Source organism: Lepisosteus oculatus, chromosome 1 (assembly GCF_040954835.1).
Source record: "Lepisosteus oculatus isolate fLepOcu1 chromosome 1, fLepOcu1.hap2, whole genome shotgun sequence".
NCBI classification, from domain to species: domain Eukaryota; kingdom Metazoa; phylum Chordata; class Actinopteri; order Semionotiformes; family Lepisosteidae; genus Lepisosteus; species Lepisosteus oculatus.
The window spans coordinates 67,762,571-67,790,013 of NC_090696.1; the positions used below are offsets into that span (position 1 = coordinate 67,762,571).

The 27,443-nt window shown below is 40.8% G+C and overlaps 1 protein-coding gene across 18 annotated transcripts in view; it reads right to left on the reverse strand.

Moving 5' to 3' along the window:
• Nucleotides 1-27,443, reverse strand: part of limch1a (LIM and calponin homology domains 1a) — a 149,366-nt gene that overhangs the window by 54,220 nt on the left and 67,703 nt on the right. For 17 of the 18 annotated variants that reach the window (XM_069191712.1, XM_069191711.1, XM_069191708.1 and 14 more), the window contains 4 exons: nt 14,137-14,243; nt 7,672-7,702; nt 4,598-4,708; nt 715-910 (listed from right to left, as the gene is read on the reverse strand). In XM_069191712.1, the coding sequence (XP_069047813.1) occupies nt 715-910; nt 4,598-4,708; nt 7,672-7,702; nt 14,137-14,243 (445 nt within the window). Of the gene's footprint in view, nt 1-714; nt 911-1,143; nt 1,558-4,597; nt 4,709-7,671; nt 7,703-14,136; nt 14,244-27,443 lie in introns of those variants that run through there. The other variant, XM_069191717.1, reaches the window with a different exon arrangement.

Below are 27,443 nucleotides of genomic sequence, written 5' to 3' on the forward strand. Positions count from 1 at the left end.
AAACCAGACTGCAAAGGAAACAAGGCAAGAAATAAATAAACAACTTTTCTGGCCTTTGTAATACACACACGTACAGTATGAAAGCAATGAATTAAAGGTGTGCATGACTGAGAAAGATCTGCTCACTGACCACATAAGGATACTATAAATGCAGGGCAAAAATGATTGGAGAAAAAACACCTTGCACTGTAAATACTGACCAATTTAGTGCCATAAGGAGTCAGATTGAACTAAACAACACACAGATTTAAAAGGACTTCATCACTGCAAAACTCATAACCGGCAATAAACAACCGAAGTTCAGATCCTTCCTACTTCTCCTAGTGTTCCAAATCCTTTTCCACAATCACAGGAGCGCAGGACTTATTTCCCATCCAACAGGCGGAGACCAGCCAAGCAGGGCACGAGCCTTCAGCTGCTGTTTCCTGTCTCCGAGTTCCTTCCCTGCCGTTCCCAGGAACGACCAATCCCTAGCTTCTTTCAAGCCTTCAGCTGGAATACCTACATTTCAACGTGCCTGGAAAACAACTAGACTGCCAGTTTGCGAACTCCAAAGGTTTCAGCTCTGTATTTTTCCACCGGGATGTTGTGGTGCAGTGAGCTCTCCACCACGAGACATTTCTCCCGTGGGAAGTCGCAGGACACTGCCATCATTCACCCGGGAGTCCCGTCCTGCTGCTGCTGCGCGCCCGTGACAGCGACCCGGTTTCATACCATCGCTGCTGCCCCGTATCACCACGTCGGGAGAGGGCGTCTGGCGGGAGCGCGACCCGAAGGAATCCAGGCTGTCGAAGGAGTCGTCCCGGCCGTGCCGCGGCGGCGACAGGGAGTCGCTCCGCTCCGAGTCCCAGCAGTCGATGTAGCCGCTGTCTCGAATGCCGCGCTTCGGGCTCTCCGTGTCCTCCGCCTCCTAACCGCGGTACCCCACCAGATAAAAAGACGACAGAGAGAGAGGAGAGATTACAAACGGCTGGGGGTAACGTACATTTCCAAAGTAGTGGGGCATTCTCCGTCCATGAACTGCGTTAAAAGACGACTGTACAGTACATTAGTTCTCAGTCCCCTTCCCTCACAAAAAGACAATGATTAAAAAATAGGGGAAAAAAAGGCATCCAGGTGAAACAAATGCGAGACTCTGAATACCTGCCCACTGTTCATAGTGCAAACTACAAGGACAAAAGTGCTCCCAGCACTCTTAGGATGAAGCAACCCAGAGAAGAGGCACTTTAAGGTTCATCTCCGCACAAAAGCAGCCTTGCTGCAGACCCAGCCCTGCTCATATAAGCTCCCACTCCAATTCCAAAAGCAAATGCTCGGTCTTATAAAGCGGCAGTGTTTCCTGCAGCCTCTCTCCACCTTCCCCAGAAATTCCTGTTATGAAAGCAGAGCCTCTCTCGCGCGGCGATCAGCAATGACAACTATGCGAGGCGGCTCTTCCTGCTCCTCGGAGGAAACCGGGACCAGCCCTCTCCCCCTGTGCCAAGCTCCCGGGCTCCAGAGGATACGGCGGCACTTGTGGCTCCGACCCGCATGGTTGGAGCGCGCAGAACAATGGCAGCCTTTCAGGAGCCCGACATTAGAAATTCTTTCCAGCGCAGAGAAACGCAGGCTGGGCTCTGAAATCCTACCCCCCCCCCCCCAGGAAAGGTCAAAGGAAGCCACCCCCAGCCACAATCTCTCTCTTGTTGGGCACTTACAATGTTGAATTACGATATTACAGGCAGGCAAAAACTAAAATGACAGCACTTGCTCAAAATAAATTCACCCACAAGACAGTGGATATGACTGCCAGTGCCACAGGCGCCAGCAGTGTCCAGGGGTCTTGATTCATCAAGTATACTCTACAGTTGCTTTAAGGCCATTGAGTTCAAACAGTTAATTCTATTACTAAAACCCTAGTCTTTCATCTTTGGTTGTCAAAAGCTTTGTGTATTTATTGGGCCCTGCTGTATGGGTAGAGAGCAGAGCAGGGCCCCAGAATTTAACATGAGGTCATACTTTAAGGAGTTCCCTGAGAAAAGAGCTCATTTTCTCACCTTTGTGGAAATCCATCAATATGACAATCCACAAGGCTAGCCCTCTAAATTAAAATGCATCATAATTATGTAATGTAAAGCTGACAGACATAATGCATCAAAAAGTTGTTTAAACTTTTTTTTGCATATAACAGATCTTACAAAGTTCAAAAAATAATTTCTGAATTCAGAGCTTTTTTTAGATTTTTAAGAGAGTTTCTTCTTACATGATAAAATAGGGAGTGCAGGTTATAACTGTTCATTATGTAAAGCCTTCTTAGAGAGTTGTGCAGTTGTAAATCTTTTCTTGATCAGGCCGGCACTTCATGAAATCTTGATGGTAGCCTACTAATTTGATACTTTTCAGCATATTTTTCTGTATGTGTTCTGTATGTATTAGGGCACATTTAAATAACGCACTGAAAACTATACATTTACATTTTTGTACGACTGTTTAGTCCACTGCTGCTGCAAACCAACCAGATTCACAGCCAAAAATATGTTTGTTAAAGACTAGAAAACCACCAATTATAACATGTAGATAGCTGAGATGTCTGTGGGAGTCATTTTAATGACAAAGCTGAGTCTTAATGCCAGAAAAAGTCAGAATTCTCTAACTTGTAAGTTAGTGATTCTCTACTTTAAAAGTCCAGACTGTAGAGCTCTACTGGTGAGGGATCCTGTTGACCACATATAGCCCAGGCTCAGAGCTACTGTGTACTTCAGGTTCCAATCTGTGCATGTTTCTCAAGCTCTAGTATGCAACTGGCAGACCAATGATAGGATTGGTTGGGTAGCCAAGGTTTCCATTGACTTGGCAGCAGCCTGCAAGAGCCCCATTTTAACCAGTGAAAACTGCATCAGTGCTCCATCAGATGTATACCTCTGACACCGTTTGCTCCGTAGAGCTCACAACTCGAAAAGAAGACAGCTGTCCCCATGCATGTTTCAGAGCTTGTGTACATGCATAGTCTACTCTCTGCCATGCGAGTATGAGAGTGGGGCGGTTAGTCATTAAGATTAACAACTAACATTTTGAAAATTAAGAGAGAGAAAAAAAAATTACAAGTTTAAAAAGTCACATTTAGCTCCTGTACCTCCTTCATAACCAGAATAACAAGGATAGGCAACTGTCACTTCAAATCCTATGTGCATGTTTTTGAAGTGTTTGATTAAGCCAGTAATTCTCTATTCATCATGCTTAATTTATTTGTCCGCTTACTACTTAAAATAAATGGCTTCTTGTTCAGCTAACAAGCAGGAAACACACATAGGAAGCAAACTGGAACTGCAGCAGCTGACTGGAAAAAGTTTCAGTTTTGTACTGAGCCTACGTCAATCAACTCTTACTTGTTAGACGAGAAAACATTTTGGTCAGAAAGTGTTTTTTCAGGGGAAAAAGCACTGCAAATGTCATGCCAAACAGACACTTGAGAAGAGAATCCCATCCTATGTTTTGGATGGCGATGTTGCCTTGTTCACAACTCTAGCCAAGGACGGAGTCACCTACACTTAGAACCTCCAGTGCCCACCAATGCCCTTGCCCAAGAGGGCCAGTTAAAGCCAACCATCCTACCACCATCCACGAATGTCTTCCAAACCAGCCCATGAGGTGATCAGAATCCAATGAGTCAGAAAGACTCTTTGAAACATACGTTGCTATCGGGGAAAAAGTTCCACATGCTAACTAGCCAAGCAGTTGAAGAGAATACTCTGGCCTCTTTCAAGAAATGAAAGCTGGCTGAGATCCTTGCAATAGTGGGCTACTAGCCACCTAATGAACCAGAGATCTGCTACACCACTTCCTCTTAATTGGAACATTTGTACCCTTGCAGCGGAACGTGGAATCCTGATGTTTCTGAGCTTCAACACCACCTTCTGAAGCCTCACTGCTTAAAACCTGCCAGACTGCACGGCTTGACTTCGTACAATTGCTGTATCACTGCTTTTGCTTCAGTTTCTGTAGACTGCCCTTTTAGGGCCTATGATTCATCCTAGACAATTTCCGTGCCGTGCTTGGTTTGGGTTGTTAAATGAGTAAATTGAGAAAATAAGAGCAGTTGTAAACTAGAAGAGGGCATCTGTCCCATCCAGCTCCTCTGGTAGTTAGTGGCTACTGTAATTGATCCAAGGGTCAATTAACATTTCTTTTAGTTTATGCCTTTCTTAGTATGTATTCTGTTATGCATTATAGTTCATTGGCTGTTTTGAATGTACGTGTTCTGGATAAAGGCATTAATGAAATAAATGTACAATAATGAAATAACTCCTCCGATGTTCTCCAAAGGGGCACTTGGCAGCACTACCAGAATGACCTTTAACCTCTCAAGGATAAGGACGTACACTTCCAGCTTTCCTTGAAGTGAGGGAGATTCATCCTTGAGCAGGATATGGACACCTAAGCCATACCTTCACGTATGACTAGAGCACAACCAATCAGGAAAGAGGAGTATGAAGACGGGCTCATGCAAGCAACATACTGTACGCCGCCCTTGGGTTTGAATTGACAATGTGTGCACTTGAAACCAGCTCCTCTTCAATTCCCTCTGCAAACACACAGAGCAAAACCACGCCGGCAGTACCTTGCGCATCTGCGACAGTAGGCCCTCAAATTCCTTCAGATCAAGAGTCGGCCCGTTATACGAAGCACAGCTGTTGGCTGCTTTTCCCAACCAGTAAATAGTGATCAAAACCTAGGAAGAAACAAAAGAATTAGGCCAGTTAGCTGTTTTTCTTCTTTTTGGCAGGTGATAAATTTAAAACAGCCTACACTATAGCATTTTATGATATTGTAAAACACGGTTTGAGAACAGCTTCTGGGTGCTGTTGACTTGGAAAATGGATATATACATATTCTTCTTTAATCTGACACCAAGTATTTTCAGGTGCCAAATAGGCTGTATACTGTATTTCTAGCAGCTGATACCTGCTGTGTTTACAACCATTATTCAATTTTGGTGTTGAGCCTTTGTTAACTACAGAAGAAAAACAAAGGAGGCGTTCCACGGCAGAACACCCCCTTTCTCAATGGAAAGTATTTCTGTTTGAACCCTGACCTTGTGTATCATAACTGTCCGTTAATTCAGGCATCTGCAATTAACAGAGATTGGGGGCCCAATGTCACAGCTGGCTTCAAACTTACAAGAGAACAAAGATGCCATTTGAGAATGCCTTAAAGTAATTATTTTGGATGTTCATACATCTCATTCAACTAGTTAAAAAGAAAACATATTTCATTTGAATACAAACATAGCATGAAACTTAACTCTTGATGAAAGCACAAAAGTCACATCTGAAAATTAAAGGAATGTTTTCCTTATTTTTAAGAAACAACACTTATGTAGGGTGTATATTGAGAGTATAAACGTTTGTTCAGTAAATATTTTGGCTTTACCTCCTACATACAACACAATGTCAAGGCTTGTTTACACCAAAGCTTCTCTCATACTCTGTACAATATGAGTGTTTTGGTGAACAGCATGAACATCAAAGCAAACAAAAAAATAACTGAGATCACATGAAGACGTTATGTTACAAAATAGAATCACCTTTACGGATAACGTTAGCAAAATTCAGATGGAGATCAACACAATTATGCTAACCACCAGCACATTTAATATTTGTGCTCTGAGGCTGAAAGAGAAAAGATTTTCCAAAAAGCTGTGAATAACACAGGGTCATCCAAAAAATGCTATGAATCTCCTTCATTTTAAAATGGAAGCAAAAAAAAGTTAGAAAATGTATCTATTGCAATTACCACCAAACATGAAGTATAAAAGGCACTGCAGTGTAAAACCACATCTCCTAGAAAAGTGAAGTAAAGCAAGAAAAACTCCAGATAAGCTCAGCCAAGTGTGAATAACTTCACTCTTGCCAATACAGCTACTGATATTTAATTTTCACTGCTGTTAATACCATTTCACACAAACCAAATCACACCAAGCTCGTTTCAAAATTAATAGTCTGAATAGACTCCATATCACATGCTATTTCTGGAATTAAGCACTGTAACAGAAGACTTTCTACACTTAAAAAAACAGTACTACAATTCACAAGTCAGACATGCCTTGAACTTGGCATAACACTGCATATTAAATAAAACATTCCATTACTCCTTTGTGTGACTCAGGGCAGTGGTCAGCTATAAGAATGTTCTAAATGCTGTGCAATATCCCCCCAAAAAAACTCACAATCAGTTACAAGAGAGGTACCACAGGAAAAGTAAGGTCCTTTTCACTCCTTCACCCCTCTTTCATAGAGGTCTCAGGTGTGGCACACTTTTTACTTACACCTGCTGAAAGCCTTGAATAAAAATACACTACACGAGTGATTAATCTAAAAGTGAAATGCCGATGCAACCCCACAAACAGGACAGAGGCTGATTTACCTATCAACGTTTCTTCATTCACCTTCCTTGATCAGAACATCTCCTAACCCCAGAGGGTAAGGGGGTTCTTGCTTCCCAAGACCCAGTAGAAAGTCTTCTTGCTGGTGAGATTTGCTCTGCACAGAGTGGAACTCAGACCCCACACAGAAGAGCTCTCGTTGCTAAAGGTAATCTCTATATGCAATGATCTCCCCCAGCCAATGAGCTGGCAGAGTTTGGCACCTGCAGGCTGCAATCAGGGAGAAGCTATCCGCTGACACTAGTCTACCTCATACCTCAACACTCCTGTAGGTGCATAGCTGACCTATGACTTCATTGCCTGGTTCTCTAGCTAAAACAGAGAGCTGCAAGCCACCTCCCAGCAGGGTTGTTCCCAGCCCTGCGATAAGAAACCTGCCAGCTCTCAACAGCTTGGAACATCACCTGCAGCTTTTGGTTTAAAACCTTCTAAACCACTTTCCAGAAACCTTGAGATCACAGATGTAGCCCCTGTGGGGTTTTTTTTTCAAATCTATGGGCACGCTATGAAAATGGTTGAGTTGCGACTTTCCTGATATTTGTTTTTAACTAATGTCTTCATGACTTTCAACTTTTGTCTTCAAACCTCAGCCTCTCTAGTTCTGCAAGCATGCGCTTGCGTATTACAGTAACCATCTGGGCACTCAACGCTCGATCTAAACTCTAACAAACGGTTTTCTAAAAGCTGAGAAAGACCAATTGAACATCACCCAGAAACACCAGAACTCCTAATAATGTACATGCACTCTGTGTCTCAACCAGATGCAATTGGATAAAACCATCAGCATAAATCACATGGCACACATAGAGGTTATCGCAGCTACACACAAGAACAGCTGTGGTTTTGATATGGTAAGCAGAATGCACCCCAGGTTTATTAGCACATTTTGCAACTTGTTTTCTCTTGAAAAACTAGATTTTTAAAAATGTCTATAACAAACAGATGGAATAGTATTCAAAACAATGCATTTGAAAACAAGATTTGGCAATTCCAATATACAGTACTTCCATCTTCTCAACAGCGACACCACTGGGCAAACAAACCAAAGTGGCTCTATACTGAGGTCACTACAGATTAAACCTGGAATCAGAAAAGGCAGGTTTAGTAGACACTGAACCAGCTTTTTAACGGGATTTATGAAAAATGGCACTTTCCAGCTCTTCAGAGACCAGTGTGAGAAGGTACTGCTTCCAGTGTTGTCTTGCATAAGGTACACAGGGAAAAGGCTAGAGCAAAAGAAAGGTACTTACATTCTTTAGCTTTCTGCTGCAATCCGATCCCCTAGGAAGAGGACAAAGCACAGAATTACTGTTAGGCAGGAGACTTACTGGCTTAGTTTGACTTTATTTCAGTCTTAAAACCTCCCTCGAAAAAAAACACTCAAAAAGAAGTCCAAAATGTTGAAGTCCTCAGCACAGCCTTCAGCCAGTCCATAATGCTGTTTTGGCATTTAAAAATAGAATCTTCAGGCAGTACTGGTCAAAAGGACAGCCAAGAATGCACAGCACTCATTAAACTTGTTTATCTTTCTTTTTTTCTCTTCAAGCTCAAAGAAATCACAAATTTGGACATGCTTGTAGACTTTGAAGAACTATATCTTCTTGTTTGTAGAAATTTACAATCCAGAAACAAATCTTTTTATCTTCACTGGGCATACCTCCCAGATTTAATAAACAGTCAACACTGCACAAGCGCCAAATATTATTCTCATTAAGTTAAGTTTACTGGAAATGAGTTTTGAGAGTTCTTTTCCTTCACTATGTTCCACTACATTATACCTGCAAAATACAAGGGGAAAAAATGCTAAAATTTGTAAAAGGACATGAACACATCCAGTTTTCAATAGAAAACAAATTCCCACATTAGATTGCTCCAGAAATGAAAGCATTCCTTAAACCTTTCAGCGCATTTTTCTTGCTTCCAAACTCAAATTTTCTTGCTTGGTTCAAATTCAGGATTGTTCTTCCTCAACAAGGTCGGTTACATCCACCATCCTCCAAGGTTCTGTTGTTGGTCCCACAATTTTTCGCTTCACAAAGGTTTTCAATGACTGCGCCATATTTTGCTGAATCACAAGTGATGTAGAGTATACAAGTTTTTTTAAAGTGACTATTTCACAACTATACTAGTAATTTACTGTACACGGGGGGAAACCTGTGCTGGCAGGACCTTGAGGTACAGCAGATAACCAGGAAAGGGAAAGACAGATCATGAATGTCCAGATTAATTTGGTACTGCTGAATGTCTTTAGTTTTCCCCACCCTCTCTTTGCAGAAGTTACGATACTAACCAATTTCTTCCCCTTTTGTTAAGAAGCTTTTCCTCACTGCTCAGAAGAATCTTTACCAGTGGGTGCCCCAGTGTATCCCTCCCTACCTCCTTTCTTTCCAATAGGCAGGCTTTTTCCTCTAGCCTGATCTTCTACCCAATGAAAAACTGTTTCTCTTAGTTATCCCTTTCACTCGTACGTCTCTGCATCCTATTTTTAAGTCATCCACAAAGGTCACATGCTTTACGAGTCTCATTACTGCTAGCGCAAGGGACCTTGTGATTTGTAGTCCTTCCCAGAGAAGCAATCGGCTGTCCATACTTCACCCACCTAATACATTTCCAAGACCCTGTAACAAACGGTATGGGGATAGTAGCAGATTCCATTTCTATGATGATACCCAAACTTGTGTTGTCAACTATCATGTCATTAATAAGGTACTACAGTATTTCCCTCATCCTCAATAAGATGTTAAAATGGATGCAATCATTTATTTTACATCTGAACACTGACAGACTAATGGGCGCTTTAACAACTATGCAAACGTGTCATTTTTAGTTACTACTGATGCTGCTGGAAACTGTCCAGGAACCCAGGTCAGTAATCTTAGTGCTGTCTTTGATACATAAATTTGAAATTTCACATTGTCCTGGAGGGTTCTTTTTTCCCCACCTTTAGCACACTACACACATGCATCTACAGTACATCTCAAAGTGATGTAGAGAAGCTAATGCCTGCATTTTGGTAACCACTGCATTACAATAATCAAGCCAAGAAAAGAATTTGAGAAAGTTGCAATATGTTCAGAATTCAACTGCTCAGAAAAATGCAAAGTAAAACTGTTCAGTGCATGACTACCTCCTGGTTTTTGTTTCCTTGAAATCCATGTGGATTTCGGAACAAAACTCAAAGAACTGCTGCTCACCTTTATGGGCCTGACCTTTTTGGCTCCTAACTACTAACTCCTAACCCCGTATACACCTACAAATCATTTGTGCTCTTTGGATTCCGCCTTCCTTCAGGTCTCAAAACCAGGCTCTGAATTTTGAGAGGCTATGCTTTACTCTCTCCTGCTACAGAAAGTCAAAAACATCAGCCTACTAGGGTACAAGACATGCATACACACTAAAACAAAACATTAAAATGAATTCATTTACCATTCAGGAAAAAATACCAATAGGGCAACACAACAGTAACATTATATTAATTTAAACATGGACATGTTATGCTTTGACAAAAGTCATATACACTTAATACTTCTTGTTCCCTCATTTGATTTGTATTAATCAAAATCTTCTTCTAAGACTGCAGATGTTCTGGAAAATTGTTCCACATTCCCACAATGCTTTGCATACAGAAGTGCCCTCTGGTCTCAGCTCTCAAGTCTTTTTCACACAGTTCCCACTTGTGTCCTGGGGTTTGTGTTTCACTGTTGACTCTGAAGAAGTCCACTGGGTTGTCCGTGAGGATTCTGAAAACCTGAATCAATGCATGACTCAGACCAGACCAGAGGATCAGTTACACTGCAGGGCTCTCTACACATTTTGGCAAACAAGTTTCTTTGTTAGATGATTTCTCTTGAGAAAGGAACCCTGGCCCACGTCTGCTAATGTCCACTGATGAACAGATGTTGCAGATTTTCTCAATCATTATGTTGGTCCATGCCCATTAGCTTGGAGCTTTCACTGACCTATTTGAACAATTTGCCATCCTACTCTTTGAAGAGAAAACACTTCCGTATTAAACAATTCCCAGCTTTGCATATTCTCTTAATTTGTACATCTTTATCCTGAATTTCACAATGTGCTCTTTGTTCTTGGTTCAGTCCAAAAGAAATTAGCTTACTGGTTCAACTCTCCCAATGTTTAAGAGTGTTAGTGAAGAGCCCTGTCATCCTCTTAAATCCATACTGTATATGCAATACAGTTTTGTTCCAAAAGGTCACATATAATGCATGTAACCATTTCATTTTTATATTGTTTTTTTTGTCTACTCCTAATGCAACTGTGATCTGTGAATTTTTCATTAAGATTCTTATTGCCAATTTTCTTTATTTAGTCAGGAGTGTGACTGCATTTTTATTTTTAAAAAAGCATGTCTTTTTCTCATGGTCAGTTATATAAGACATGAAATTCATCACTCTTTGGCTAACAGCATGACTCGAGAGAATTAAGATGTTATTTAATAAAAGGTACTCCACCAAAAGTATTACTAAATTCTTACAACAGTAAACTTTCTCCTCCACCGCAAATATACTGCATATAAATTCCAGATCTAATTGACAAGGCAGTTGGCATTAGTGACCTTAATTCCTTTTATTAAATAACATATTTGAAGATAAACAGTTAATTTTAACCTACTTTACTGATTCAGATCTTTTAATTTCATAACTGTTTTGGTGTGCTCGCTCAGTTGACTTCATCATATTAAAACTTAAACATGAAGTATTCAGTTCCAGTGCTTCTGTGCCCTGCAGGGCTGAAGGATTCCACACTAGGAACACTGCATTGTAAGGCGGGCAAATGAAAAGCAGATGTTCACAGTATTAAGAGTGCAGCCTCACACATTTCACCTGTGACATCCAGAAGGAATGTTCAGTAAGGATCTGGTCCTCCTGAAATAAGCACACAGCAAACCATGCTGAATAGAACACTGTAACAGCTGATTAAATTAAATTATTACAGAAATACCTAGCACACAGGACAGGACTAGTCTCCAATCAGACAAAACAATACTCAAAAACACCCCAACTTAATACATTTAAAGTGAAATGTTTCAAAACTGGATTCACAAAACATTTAAAGACAAACTTGCACAGACGTTTTCATGTGAAGAATTAAATCTCAAGAGAGAGATTCTTACAACTTTTACACTGCGAAAATATAATTAGGAATCTTCCAAACAAAAAAAAGAGAAGTACTTAATGAGACTTTATTCTACCCTTTTATTAATTCAATTTATAATGTGCAAGTGTTCCTTACCTTTAGTAACAGTTAAGGGTAACACTATGATACTAAATGGATCAACTCGCACTTTCCTGTGCCAGAAAGAAAAAGTACCCATCGTTATAGAAAGGCAATGGTATTCTAACGAGCTATCAACTGTAACATTAATCTGTTACCACTTCAACACTTGTGTCTGAGAACACAGAGGGCAATTATGGGGGAAAAATATGAAAGGGTGGGCATACAAGACTGTTAATGTAATGGCCATAACAAGAGCAGTCTCCACACTAGCAGCTGTTCTGATGAAAGCTTTGTTACACCCAGTGGAACGCCAACCACAAACAATTCTCAGACTGCAAAAGATCTGCTTTAACGCAAACCAGTCGGATGGCCGTTTCTGTGGTGTCTCACCAAACAGTAGGCCCTTGTGCCTTTGTTCCCAAGTGTGGTTAACAAAAACAAACACTGGGGCAGATTGTTTTTCTCGCTCGTTATTAAATCCTATCAAGTCCTCCGAACCCCCAAATTCCACGAGGAGTGAGGTCATTATGATGATATCAGCGCTTTCCCTGATGGCCTGTCACTCATATTGGAGAAGAGTCAGGTTTCCAACAACACCCAGCTGTATTAAATATTTCTGTCTCGCACATATTTCTGGTCTTGTCTTCATTCCAGGGTAAACATAATGAATACAGGTGTTCGATACCTGCTCCGAAACCGACAGACCTACAAGATCAATCCCACCAACCTTTCAACAGCTGACAGATATCACCAAAAGCGAAAGGATTGTTGAAATATTTCAGCAGGAATTGACAAGACTGCACCTCTCAGTAAAAGACTTTCGTCTCTACACTTTTCTTTTATGTCAGGTGTAGACACCAAATACAGAACCCTGCCATATTAAAATTGATAACCCTTACCCTAAAGATAATAAGTGTGGCTCAGTATAAAGCAGCACCACAACACTAACCCAGTAGTGTCCACTTGTGTATCACTTTCAGTCTGATGAAGCTATCCCTTACAGAAAGTGCTTACACCACGGACATGGATCTGCTGAGCATCAAAGTGTAAGTATTTTAGGGGATACACATTTTAAGGTAGCAGGACACAGCAGTAGCATGATGTAAATGAAGACAATGACAAACGATGCAATTCCAGATTAAATACAGCACTTGACCATAAATAAACCTGACGTGAACGCTGTCATATGCTCCATCTTGCCCTTGTTTTCTTCCACCTGAAGAACCAGTTTGATTGCCCGAGGAAAATGAAAGCACTCTAGGACAGTTTCTGTGTACCAAGACAGGAATAACTCAGCCATTCAAGTGCTAAAATGGGTAGGCTATAAAGAGGGTTATGTTTATGTAACACTTCTGCAGAGTAACCTCTGGGCACTTTTGAGGACTTTTTAATAAAGGAGATTTTTAAACCTTTGGGGAAATATTGTGGGAGAAGGCTCAACGACAATACAAGTCTCCTGTAATATTTGAAAATGATTGTGTCTGTCTTTTCTTGTCACCCAGAAATCCATTTGCTTTAGAAAAAAAAAAACACATTGCCCTCCTTTGCCCAGATAAAATCGGGGAACACTGTTCACCTCTTCACTCGATCTGACCAGTTAGAAAAAGAAGGATTACTGTTACGGACGTGCTGGATAAAAGGGCAAGTTCAGGAGATGTTACCAACCAGGGTAAATACACCACATGTAAATTACAATTCAAAAGTGTCATAGAAGATGCCTGTATATTGTCATACTGGTGAAATAACAGCAATGATGATTTAGGATAAACACAAGTGCAAATAATTATAATTTAAAAAAAAATGCTTTCCTTTGTAAAACTTTCCCGGGGAGTAGGCTCTGAGGGAGCATTCCTAGAGCTGATGCATGTCATTAAATCTGTGCTACGCAGGCTAGCTTGTTGTACACACAGCAAAGAAGTGAGCTGGCATAAAGCATTTCAGGATCTGGAATCGCCAGCATACAGATTAACAGTCTCCTCCCCAGGGAGCACACACTGCTCTCTGCCACGAATCGAGTCAGACAGCTCCGTGAGGCACTGATACTCGTCTCAGATCCGTGAAAGCATTTGAACACTGTTTTGGTTCTTTCTTCGCTGTTGCGTTTTTGTTCTCTACAGATCGCTGGAGAATGAAGTCAGTCGCACAACATTTTAAAACGGGGGGTTTTTCTTCACCGCTGCCTCCAGGAGCTGGGATTTTTTTTGTTTTAATTTGGTTTCACATAACTCTCAGTTTATATCAGGCTCTCACACAATCGGTTGTGTTCTAGCACCATTGCTCAACTGAGATAAGGCACAATTACGAGTAAGACTTAATTTTCGGAATTTACAAACTGAGTTAACACCCAGCCCACAACTTGCCTTTAGGTGTATGGCATAGGACCGCTCTTCTGAAGACAAAGTTCTCAAAGTGGTGTTTGAGTTTCTACGACTAACAGAACAGGAAGGGAAGTGTACAGGCTGTCCACTCTGCGCACTTACTTGAGGTTGGCTCGGATGGATGTGTCCTGGAGATCTCCAGGGTCAAACAGCTGCGTGCCCTTCAATCCCAGCTCTTCGCAGCCTCGGAGGAACAGAGTGAGGTTGTCCTGGGAAAGAGGAAATGCGCACAAAAGGGGTTTAACAGCCCCACACTGTTGTTCTTCACAACACTGCAGTGGGAAAATACTCAGGTAATCACTGCGATACTGAGGCTATTGTTTCTGAGGAACCCGATACGCCCCAGTTTTACCTCCACAGTGGACCTGCTTTCAGTGCCCTCTGGGCTAGGAAGACAATGGTATCAAAATTTTCCACGGTGTTACAAAGACATTTCATGCTTTTGAGGGTTTTTTTTTCTATTTCCCCATTTACAGTCAGTTAGTAATTCACTTAGACTCACAGACCACAAAAAAAAAATCAGTTGAGGAACTGCTCCTCTTTCGATATGAGGCCCCGTACAAAAGAGATGTCAGATGACAAAAGGAAAGTAAGAATACCCTTTTTACTGCAGTCAGGTTATACAAAGAAATGGAATGCATCAAAGAGACTCTTACAAAGAGTAATGTGAATTGGAACACTAAACAAAAAAAAACAATTTTATTCTTAGTCAAATTGACAGTGGGTTAAAAAGGACTGAAGAAAACGCCAATTAATATTGCCAGCAGAGCAGTAGTTAAGAGTTCAGAACTCATAACAGGAGTGTTGTGGGTTTAGAACTCTTAGGTCTACTTTTATACTCTTGACCATGGCACTATATTCAGTTCCAGTAAAACACATAGCTGTTTAAATGCATAATCTAAGTCAATTTGGTTAAAAGCATGAGCCAAATAAATACAATACTGCTTCTGCACCTACTGTACTTGAACTTAAACTGAGATTACGCAAACAGCCCATCACAGGACTCTACATTGCCTTGTGCATTATGGACGTAGTCTTTTTCTTGCCGAAAAAGAAGCATGAAGGACCATTTTTTAATTTTGTTTTAAGCATCCATTATGATTTACCCACAAGCGGAAAAAAAAACATTTAAAAGAAGCAAAGCAGTCTAGAGAACTGTGGCTTGGCTGTTAGACTCCCCAAATTCTGATTGTCTACTTTACCTATTAAGGCAGAAGCAGTGAAAGCATTAACAAGTCCTGCAAAGTTGCACATTTCTGCACTAATCTGGGATCAGAACATGCTTTCTAAGTAATAAGTCTTAAAATGCAAGATGAGCTATAGTGACGATATTCCCAGAAACTTATTTAAACTCCCTGTGAGAGCTAGCCTTCCATCAAAAAAGGTACTGTATAGTCCTGGTGCATTGGGAGACGTGCCCAAGACAGGTATGCACATCCAGTCTCCAGAGTTATATTGATAGATGTCAAGGTGGTGTCCTGCCTGGATTAGGGCATTCCATTGCTCCCCTCCTGCCTCAGGGCTAGACAACGTTGTTCTTTAATCGCCTTTTATTGAGGTACCACAGACTGGGCGTAGGAATGGAAATTGTTGATTGCTTCTCGGGTTCAACCAGAAATACCCTTAACTGGTCTCCATATAATATCCAATGGATAATCCTCACCACAAACCTAGTTGTAAAACTCAGCACTGTCAAAGAATGAAAATGCAACTCAACCCTCCCAGTATGTGATGCACAATAGTCACTTCTCCTTTGAAGTGTACAGATATTTAAAAGTACCTTATAAGAATTAGACCTACTTATTCAAACTCGTATACCTGTAGCGTGTGAAACAACTTTGCTTAGCACATGTATTCCAAGAAAAAAAAAAAAGAGATTGGGTTTCAAAAGCTTTTAACACCAGTGAAATGTGTTTCTTTTCTCTAAATAACCAGTTTGATTTAACAGATAAGTGTTTCTTCAAAACTGAATTTAGTTAAAAGCTCTCTTGCTTATACTTATATATCTTATTGGTTACTTTCAGTGAATCTGTTCTGAATTAGACTAAATTCATTGCCCTAAAAGGAACAAACTGTGTTCCCACGTCCCAAAAATGTGAAATTTACCACACTGACGTTATTATACACATGGGATTGACAAAAACACACTTGAGTACAGGACAAGAAATATCATTTTGGTTTGCAGATGAATTTAGGGTTTAGGATGGAATTGAATTCCTTTAGGAAATGCAAACCAAAAAGCATAAAAAAAAACTAAAGACTGCAACTCTGGGCTCTGAAGAGAGGTGAAATGATGTTAGGGTGGGTTGGACATCCATTCCAAAAACTGATATTCTTATCCTGGAGCACTGCTATTCTGCAGAGCTTGTGCAGCCCGTATACTGTATGTGCACTGAATGTCAAATCACAGGCCATCTCAGGGCTCTGGAGGTAATTAGTAGCAGTCCACTGTTTGCATACAGTATATGATGCAACATCATATTACCACAAAGAGTAGACAAGAATAGCTTTCAGATGATCTGGCATGGTATTACAAATTCTGTCTGAAGCATATGCAGTATATACTGTATACTGTTGGTCTCTTACAGAGAATACGTTTCAAGGATATGACTTGTAAGACCCTATGCACACTCTCACTGACCAAAGCTAGTTATGTTGCACTAGTAAGTCCTAATAAGGATTGAATAACTATCCTTTGCTGCTAACTTTGATTTTACATGCAACAAACAGAAGACTATTTAGGTTTTTCTGCCTCTCAGCAATGAGAAATAGTAAGCTAAATATTCATCCAATGCCATGCTTTTTTGGAGCAGCAATACTCTGTATGGCTCTACATCCACCTAGATCTCAGAGGCAGTTTCATCACAAGTGGGCCTGAATGATTGAAATCTTCTCCTTTACTCTTAACATCAATGGATACTTGTTCAGGGCCGAGAACCATGAGCATGTAGCAGACATTTAAAATCGGGAACCTCCCGAGAAAAACACTGATGCACCTTAACCACTGGAGCACATACAGTAGGCTCCAGTGAGTGCCTTGAGCTGTAAACAGTGATGTACAAGACAGTTGGAATCATGTCCTACAAGTCCTAATGCTCAAAATAATATCTTCCTTATGGATTGGTAAGATCTAGTAATGGATCATCCAGTTCACTAAGGCCCAGCATCCATTAGGCTGATAACAGGCTTTTAATGACTGAACTATAAGTTAGTGTTAAACTAGTTCTCCATGCTACAGTACATAGAAGTGTGTTTAAAACAGAATAAATAGGAGGCACCTTTTACCCAAGCAGCTGAAGGAGTATGGAACAAGCTACCTAGCTGATGTCATGACTTCATTCAAGAAACAGCTGAATGTGATCAATTACTAAATGCCTAATTCACTATATAGGTTATGAATAAAATAAGGTCATTCAGCACTTTGTGTGTTCTTGTATGTTCTTCGTCTTCATCTTGTGATCAAACACACATGCTCCAAGCCCTAGAAGGTTGGGAAAGCTTGGGAGAGCAATGTAACAAAGTCCATGTGTACTTCTGCTGTCAGGAAATTCTGGCGTTGGGGCAGGGTGTATGGGAAATTCTCTAGTCTTAGAAATGATATTGCGGCACAAGTAAGACCAAAATCAGACTAGAACAGGAGCTCCTGAACAATTAAAATGCAAATTCTGTTCAAGCTTTGAGCTCACTGTGATTATTTCATACTCTTTTGACTGGAAGTACTGTAAATAATGTCTGACTACAATGGGATTTTGTTCATATATTTGTATTCCTAAAAAAGTACAGTACTGCCCAGTCAAACCATGGGAATACACTTTAAGCCAGGGGCTCAAACGCATTTCCTGGAGACCTGAAGTACATTTAGGATTTAGTTTACCCAACTGGTCTAATCACCTGAAGAAGTGGAGGAATTTAATACAGTACTTTAGGGAACAGTCAACAGCACCCTTCAAGCTATAAACTGGAAGGAAACCTAATCCTAATAAGATGAAGTACAGTACACTGTGGGATTCCTCATCTGGAATAAAAACCAGAAAACTTCAGGGAAGAAGGAGACCTCTAAAAACTACAAATGTCAATATTCTACTGTGTGGGGTTGTGTGGAACTAGCTACCAGTCTGCAACCAGAAGAACAGACTGAATGATGCATCACCTTTTCTAAAGTCCTTAAGTTACATGCTGAGATTTGTAGCCTTCTCTCTGTTTGTTACTGTGGTACTATGGTCAGAGGTATGTACAGGACTCAGCTGAAGAAAACTCTTTCATAAAGAGAGAAAAGGAGTAAGAAACAGGAAAGAGGGAGGAGGAGAGAGTGTGAGAGAGAGAAAGAGAGGCAGGCAAGGAAAAGAATGAGGGAGAAGGGAGAGCAAGCAAGCTAAAAAACTAGTGCCAGGAAAAACAAATCTCTCTCATTCCTGCTCAGCCGCCAGCTTCCCAACCCAAACAATAAATTCCTTTCCTTTTCTGACAGGAATATGAGTTCTCTCCTGCCAAAAACAACACACAATAAATAAACCAAGGGTCAAACATCACAACTGGTAAACACAGCTAAACTGTCCTTCAGAAAAAACTGACAACATTGGAAACCATAGCCTTCCTTTAATATAGGGGCAGCCAGTAAAAACTACTATTACAGGAGTTACGACAATCTTTTAGCATGTAGTAAACAGTTGTTAATCGAGTTAATGTTGGATGAAACATTCCATTTGCTAGCCAACACTGTTTTGTTTCAGAGCAAAATGGGAGACTCAATAAAACTACAGACAGCACATTGTTGACAGAGAATACTACACATTTATGGTAAGAATTTCAAGACCAGAAAGTAATGCCTCATACCAACATTGTAGGAGGTCAGGTTTCATGTTGCAATCTTACTTAAGTAGCATGGTCTTCCTGAGCAATGAATCAATCACTAAGGTCAAATATAATAATTTTCAAAGTTTATTATGGTCTGCCACTGAGATCAGTGGTCAGCCATTTTTACCAATTACCAACTACACAAAGACCCAGAGCATGTAGATATTTGGATATAAATAGTATCCTGCATTTTACATTTCTGTACACCCCAGAAGTCACAGGCATGCATCTGTGTCCAGCATTAAAAACTTCCTTAGCTCTCAGTAGGTGGACCACAGACAAATGAAACATGGGTTAAGCAATACTGATGAATGGAATGAAGAAAACTCATTATTGTGATGCTAAGGTATTAAATTCATCCGAAGTTGGGGTCACTCACATACACCACAAACAGATGGCACAGTAAGGGGTACAGAATGTCATGATCTTAGGGAGATCGAGAAGTCTGAAGGTATCTACTAAAGAGCAGCCAAATTAAGAAGTTTTCTTCAAAATACAGGAAAGTTTTGTCACTAAACTAGGCAAGAGGTTCAGAGCAGTAGGTCAGCATTTCATTTCTAGAAAATTTTTTGCAAAGGTCCTAACCAGTGCCTAAAAACACCCTTGCTGCTTCTGCATCCTTCCAAGCAATGCCACAGTACAAGGTGAATGGAAAAAGCAACTGTTGTAGAGCAATATGGAAGATACTGTAATTTGTCACAGTGTGGGCTGTAAGATATATACTGTACTGTACTCCGCTGCTTGCAGGGCTGTAACTAGTTTAGATGTATCTGTGCCTGAGGAAAATCCATTTCTAATTATTCTTTGACTGTTCACTCTGGAGGTTACCTACAGTACTTAGGTTTGTTGGTCTCAACACCTTTGATCAAAACACTATTACAGCATTAGGTGTCTGAGAAGTGGCGCTTAGATTTTAGCAAAAAGTCTGTGACACTTGGAAGAATAAACACTTCTCACTTCAAAGCCCAGAGGATGTTTGCTGAGGTGTGGGGGGTCCCTTGAGCAGAAAAAAAGAGTTTACCTTAGTAGTTAAACTGTGGATTAATGATTGTCAAGGAGCAGTACAGACACACACAATATAAGATCACATTAAGAGCACAGAATGGAGAGAAAGAGGAAGAAACAAGTACAGGAAGAGAGAGGACTCCTGAGGAGTTGCGCCAGACTAGAGCCCCTGCTTCATGACCATCATGAAACCAAACCTGACTGGAGTTAAGTATTTGAACCTTGTTAGAGAGAGCGTCCTATTCTGTGTTTTAGGGAGCTTGTGTTTCCTGGGTAAAAGATACCTCAGTTGGAAATGCCTTTCCTGCTTAGGGTGCATTTTTATGGATCGAGATATAGGCTCCCATTTTTTTGTGGCATCTGGGGTGTTGAGAGAGCAAGTTCCAAGTTGCTTTGTACTTGGTTAGAAAGCAGCTCATCTCTTATGTGGCCTCTGTAGGGATTAAGACTTTAATGCTTAGTAGCAGTCTGGTGTTTTCTGGGTGACCAGAATATTAGGCCTCTGAAACGCCTTGTTTGTAAATACCATACATAGAGTAACTTGTGTGTTGTAAGTTTCGTTGTGTGTAGTGTAGTTTGTCTTGTGTCATTGTAATAAATATTTGTTTAACCATGTGTGCCTGGATTATTACTCCTCTCACCAAAAGTGTGCCAGAGAACAAAGAATTCACGTGCCTCTAATTCTACCGGCTGCTCGGGTGTATTGCTAGAAATCACAAGTTGGGGGGTTTTCACAATTTGGGGCCAAAAGCCCTTCACAGTCACCTCTAGTCCTGTATTGCTTTCAGTGCACCTAGGCTAGAATTTCAGCCGGTCTTCTCAGTCAAGGCTGTATCACAATATAGACACGTGGAACATTTAAGGTATTCTGCTGTGCTCACCCCTTGTGCCTTGCATTGTTCTCACAGTGGGAGAGAATCTGTGTACGAAGAACAGAGCTGATTCTGTTTCAGTTCCGACACAAAATACTTCAGCACTGAAGCCAGACTGTCAACCACACAGCTGACTGGAGCAAAACTGGTGACGAGAGCCACTGTGACACTCGGCCAGCAACAACACACAACTCCCAAAGCCAAAAGTGACTGATGTTATCCTGGTTCTTTCTCCAACAGTCCTGCTGGAAGAGCAACAAGCTTGTTTCAAACTGAGGACTGGAATAGGAATTAAGAAGTTGACAAAAGTTCATGAGGTCCACTGGAACAAATTCAGGTAACCAGTCATGCACAAATTATCTACCATGTCAAGATAGTTTTCACACTAAACTATCTGATTTTTTGCTCACCAGAAGGCGTGGCGTTTTGACTTAATTACCCACCCTCAATGGAAATTAAAGCACGTCAAAGTTTGTCAAAACTGGGCTGCTTTGACAGCGTGCACAACTTACTTTGCCTGTTTTCCCCTCCTTGGTGACACGACAAGACACTTGTGTGTTCCTTTTTCATCTCTGGGTTTCAGCACTCTACCTTTCTTCTGTCGGATTGCAATTAAGTCATTAGAACATATAATTAAAGCATTTGTTGCTTTGTGTATATATTTTGCTAGGACTTGTGGTGTCTTGCCTATCAACCTCAGCTACAGTACTTGAAACGCGAGCTTCATCCCACTTGACTTTTTCCAATAGGCAGTGGCTTGACTTCTGCAACAACCTGACTTTGCCCAGAGGTGGTTGTTTTATCTACACGATTGTCACTGACACTCAAATCCACAGCTTCTCCTCGGAAACGGGCAGTTAAGAGCCGCTTTTGCTTGAACAACTTATACAACAGTCACTTCAAAAAAGAGGATTAGAAAAGTTAAGTTAGGTGCCCACCCACTGCTTGGGCTTTCACCAATCTGAAACGAATGAAAAGAGATGCGTTAACATTTTGGAACATAGGTAATGGAACAAGCTGCTTATTTAACATGCATTAATGTCTTTGCAAGCCTTTAAAAAGCTCCTATGCCAAAGTCAGTCCTTGGTTCATTGATCCATACACTACCTCAAAGCTACCTAATTCACATTAAGGTTCAGTGGGACCCTTAGCTTATCATGGATGTACAGAGCACAAGGCAGAACTACCATCTGGATAGGATGCTCCAGTCCACCGCATGGCATACACACAGAGAACTCATTCACGCCATTCACCCCAAACAGAACGTCTTAGGAAGAGGGCACAAGCTCAGAGAGAACTGACCAACCAGCTGCTTTCTTAAAAGGACAGGATTTTCAGAAAAGGACCCTATGCAAACATCATCATCTCTGCAGATTCAAATTCTGCAGCTATAGTACAAACTATAGGAAAAAAAGCAAACAAATAATTTAAAACGTCCCCCCCCCCCCCACCCCCATTCTTATTAAAAGGAAAAAGCTCCCAAAGTCTCTCGTTGGAATCTTCAGAGTAGCAGGGTAAGGTTCCAATATGTTTTTACAGCCTCCCTGCCAAACCAAACTTCCTTCAAAAACAGTTTAATAGGGGCCTGTCCGTCAGTGAACTTTCCCACTGAGTACCACAGCCTCACCACTGTGAACTCTTCACAGCCGTCCCAGGCCACACCAGCACTTCCATTCCACTCCTGTAATCCCACTGCATTAAGCGCAACTTTTCATTTTCTTCTGCAATGTCCCGTGTTCTCTTAAAAAATCCTTAAATAGGCTAAGGAAGAGCAATTACGATGAAAATGCAGGCACTGGTCTCTGCTATTTCCTCACATTATACTCAGCGGAACTCTTACTGCTGACACCAAGGGCAATGTTAGAATAGCTCTCTAGGGGGGCCCCAGCACAAGGAGCTGATGTCATGGACTTAGGATGCAGGTCATGCTAACACCCTTAAAGAAAACAAGGCGAATTCATTTGACTGGGGGGTGATAAAGGCATAATCGCTTCTTGCGGGGCATTGTATCCTCCTGTAGCTGAAGATTTCAGGGCTTGACATGAACAACCCACACAGACAGCAGATCCTAAAAACCCAATGCAAAGTCAATACAATACTCAAGATGCATCAGCCTGTATTTAGTAAACACTTGCCACCACAAAAAAATCTCTTACTATCCTTAATAGAAGACAGTGAAGCGGTTTTTTGAGGTACCCAATACCAGAATCCACAATTAGTAGTGTGAATGTTTTTTTTCCCCATTCTAAACATTAGTCAATTTATGTTTAGTAAAATTAGTGCAGTGGTAAAAACGTTATAGATGCGTGCTCTCACGTATCTTTACAGAGTTGCAGTATTTTTCTTGCAGCTGAGACTATCCTGTTTTATACATAAGTCATTTTTGTGTGCGCGCGCATCAGTCACACTGGTCTGTAGAACCACATGAAGCATCTGAACTGAACACCTACAAGGAAAATCACCTTTTCTTGAGAGGAAAACTCTTTGCTGTGCATCCCATGTTTTTATGTTTTCCCTAATCAAATGCAGAGGAGTTTCAAAGTGACAAATTGCATTCAACTCCAAAGTCAAAACAACCAGAGAACACACAGGGAAAGGACAAACTGTTTTTGCCATTGCCTCTACTGCACAGGTACCTAATCCTGGTCCTAGAGGACCAATGTATCTCTACAGTTCAGCTTGGCTTTTAACCAACTGACCAAACAAATTGCCTTACCTAGACCAATTTATCAACTTCCCACAGCTGTTCGGGAGTTGATGCTTTAAAAGGGACCTGGAAAACTTGCTTGGATTGGGGGCCCCTGCTCTACAACAATGGGTCAAATCCATTCCACGCCTTTTTTTTTCCCCCAGATGATCCTTAAGAAACAGGATCAGGAAAGCAATGGATCAGAGGCCTGCCCCTGCTCTAGCAAACCTTGAAAGCGTTCTTGCAGCTCTGTCGGGCAGTAGCAGTTTCTCTTCAAAGTAGGACAATATGTTTTTGTCCAGTTTTTACGTGGATTTCCTTTCTTACGAGGTCCATTTCCTCTTAGAGGCCCCGTGTTGCAGTTCACAGTTGTTTATGTTTCCATTATCTGACACCACATATTTTCCCCCCTGCCGAAACAGCTCCTGAAGCTGCATCTCCCCCACACTGGATGAGAGATTAAAAGTTAGTGGTTCATGAGCCACAGAATGATCCTTACATCCTGGTGGCCACACCTCCTGCCTCCATCCTTCTGCCCTGCAAAACTTAGGAGCAACTAATGCTGGGGTGTGTTCCTCAGAATTCAGGGAGAACTTTCTTCAAGTGTCCTTCACCTTCCTCCTGGTCTGCAAGGACACAGAGGGTCATGGTATTGCACTTTAAGAAACAGCCCAGGGCTTTCAGACCTTTATTCTTCTGGCAAACTTCCCATCTCCTTTAAAATAGCACTCCTATCAAAATCTCTCACTCTCTCCTCTGTGGCAGCGCTAATCACACCTAAGATCAAACTGAAAGGACAAGCAGATCACTCTAACAGCTACATGGAAAAGACACCTTTAATACACAGTAACTGGATGTGCAGAGAAGACAAAGCTAATCCTCTTACAGTAACGAATGCCTTTTAGTACCTTAGGGTCAATGGGCAAAAAAGAAACAAGATTCAGATTCCATGAGGCTGCCTTGTGCCTCAATGAAAGAGAATATTCATTAAGAGTGCTGAAGTAAAGCAGGCACATGTCCAAAGAACTCAGCACAGTGTGAAAGTGAGCAGCTTCCAAAATCTTAACCACCCCTTACTCAGCAGTAAACTGAACATGTGCATCTCAATCACTTTCTGGATTGTTTTTTCTTCAGACTGTGGCTCAGGTTTCCAAAGTCAAATATGAAAAAAGTCCAAACTGTTTAAAAAAAAGCAACTCCTATCTAGTCAGACAAATCCATTTTATTCTTGGTTTATTTTTCAAATATTCTTTTCAAGGGCAGGCAGGAGTGATCAAAACTTTCGGTCTACCAGCGAATGGTGATCTCTGCTCTTGAGGGTCTTGGGCAATTGTTCCTGAAGAAGGCTGCAAACTTACGGACCTACCGTATAAGACCTATGATTCGTAGTAAATCAGAATGTTAACCAGTAATCTCTTGATGAATCTAAATAGAGACAGCTTTTAAATCTTTTAAATGAATCTAAATAGAAACAGAACTTTATCTGAGCTAATCCATGGATCAGAAACCTTGCGTTGCACCTCTCCCTTTGGTGATCCTAGAGCTTAAGGAGACCTGACACGAACGTTGTGCTCCTCTTTCCTGCCCTGTCTCATTGTTCTCATTGGAAAACCTGGAAGCATCTTACACGGTGCATCAGAGGTGGGAGCAGATTTCAATAATGCAACACTGTACAGTACATGAGATGTTTAGGTTATCATTGCATCATTAAAGCAATTTCAAAAACACTTACTGCTAAATCAGTTTGGGTTTTGCAGATTATTTGTCTGAAATTCCCTTTGTTGGAACAAAACAGATCTTGGAGAAACATCCATTGCTCCATTAAGAAAATAAAGCATTTGTACATTGAGACCACTACAGCACTGTACACTTTAAACTGAAGTTTTCGGTTATGGACAGTTGCCTGGATATACAGTATTGTGATGGAATGATATTTACAATGCTAGCAGATCTGTTATAAACCATTGCAGCAAAAATAATCAAAAGGTACAAATGATACACTGGAGGCCAAATGAAAGCACTGGTAGATTTAAAATGATTTGGGAATGATCACCTGACTGCCATATTTCAGTTACTAATGGAGGAGAAAAACAGCAATTCAATGAAGACACATCTTTCAGACATTTAATTGTTAAACCGCATCAGATCACTATACACTTAAAGGGGTGCTGAGTGATTTAAAATAAAGACTAAAAAGTGCTTTACTCTCTTTACCCCATTGTTTTAACAACTTTTTGTCAAATGTCCACTGACTTAGTAATACAATAGCAAGAAATGGCTGATATCCATTTGGTAAAAGCATCAAAATAAACTGGATGTGCACTCTGCTCCAAAATACTGTATTCATAAATTATTCATGAATATATTTATTAATAAATTATTTTGGAGCAGTGCATGCTCATCAGATACTGCTGCTTGTACAGATTTTAACTGAATAGAACCTCAATATCTTTTTGATCATCCAGCTGATGCCAAGACAGTGCAAAGCATGCATCTCCTGTTAGTCCTATTAGTCTGTTACTCTAACAGTAGACTCCTGTTAATGAACTATGGAGGGAGAAGGAAGAGAAAAAACCAGGCTTCAACTGTGAAAATGTATTAGAACACCAAAGACTCACAGAATCAGAATGAAACCTATTGCATTTTCAATGTTCAAACTCAAAGGGCACCAATTGGACCTGCTGAAATAGTTTCGGTTGTAAACCCCTGAGAAACCTGTAAAGGACAAGCTCTGCGTTTTGTCTACCACCCACAACACGCACTGCAGTAGGAGACTGATCGCTGCCCAGCCAGAGGCTTCCCATCGGAAGCTTGTCGCCATACTCACGAGGCCGAATGCTCTTGATAAACAGTATGCTAATATACCGAGAGCGTAAAAAGTTCTGCGGTTTTGGAAGAAAAGGAGCCGCTTGATGGGAACAAAAAAACAAAAAGGAACTCACCCTTGAACTTTTTGCTTTGAAACCAGATCTTTTGCTTGAGACTTTAAAAATAACAATAATACATAACTCGCATAGCTGAAATACGTCTGGTGAACTTAATTCTTGAATCTAAAAGTTGACTTACCAAGACAAAATATCCATTACAACAAGTAACACTGATTTGCCACAGATGCTGCACCGCCAGTCTGTTTCTAAAATCCCGTCTCGGATGTTCCCTTGAAGGCAGTTTCTACTTGGTGTTTTTCTTAGTTTTTGTTTCCAGTTGTTTTTTTTTTTACACAAAGTGTAGCGCCCTCTAAAAACCTGTGGGACTCCACTGCTGCAGACACGTTCTGAAAGGCCAGGAATGGAATGAGTGTTAGTGTGGTCAGGTTGCAGTGGAAATAGCTGTATACCCACTGCTGGTTAAGGACCAGGACTCATGCCTCTAACTTTTTTCAGGATTCAGGTGCGGTTCCATAGGAATCCCAGCTCGGAAGCTGGGAGCACACAGTGCATCACAGTAACTGCAATTTTATATCCTGTCTGACCTACTTTTTTTGTCTGATTTCTACTTTCCCTAATTCCAACATACAAAAAAGGCATGCAATATATACGAAAGGTAATTGCTCTACTGGTCATCTTCAATTACAGGACATGCTAATGATATCCATAATACATATGGAAATATACTATTATATAATAGTATTCCGCCCATTCCAAAGATACCCCAACTATATATTAAAAAAGGCTCATTCATTCGTACAGTTTTGAATCAAGATGCAATGTATCAAATCCTACAAAAAGAACCTTCGAAATGAACATAGGCACCACTCCCAGTTAAACTGCATCGATTTTTTTGAATGACCCGAATTGTGAACAAGACATTAGAAAACGTCTCCTGTTCGGACCCCAAAGACAAAAGGTATACAGCATTTGTATACACAATGAGATATCAATGGCAGAGGATGAATGCTTTTGCAAGTAATTCTACAGTACAAATACAGGAGGAACGTTTTCCTAAAACTTAGGAACTATTGCACAAAAGATATACTGTACCAGGATTCG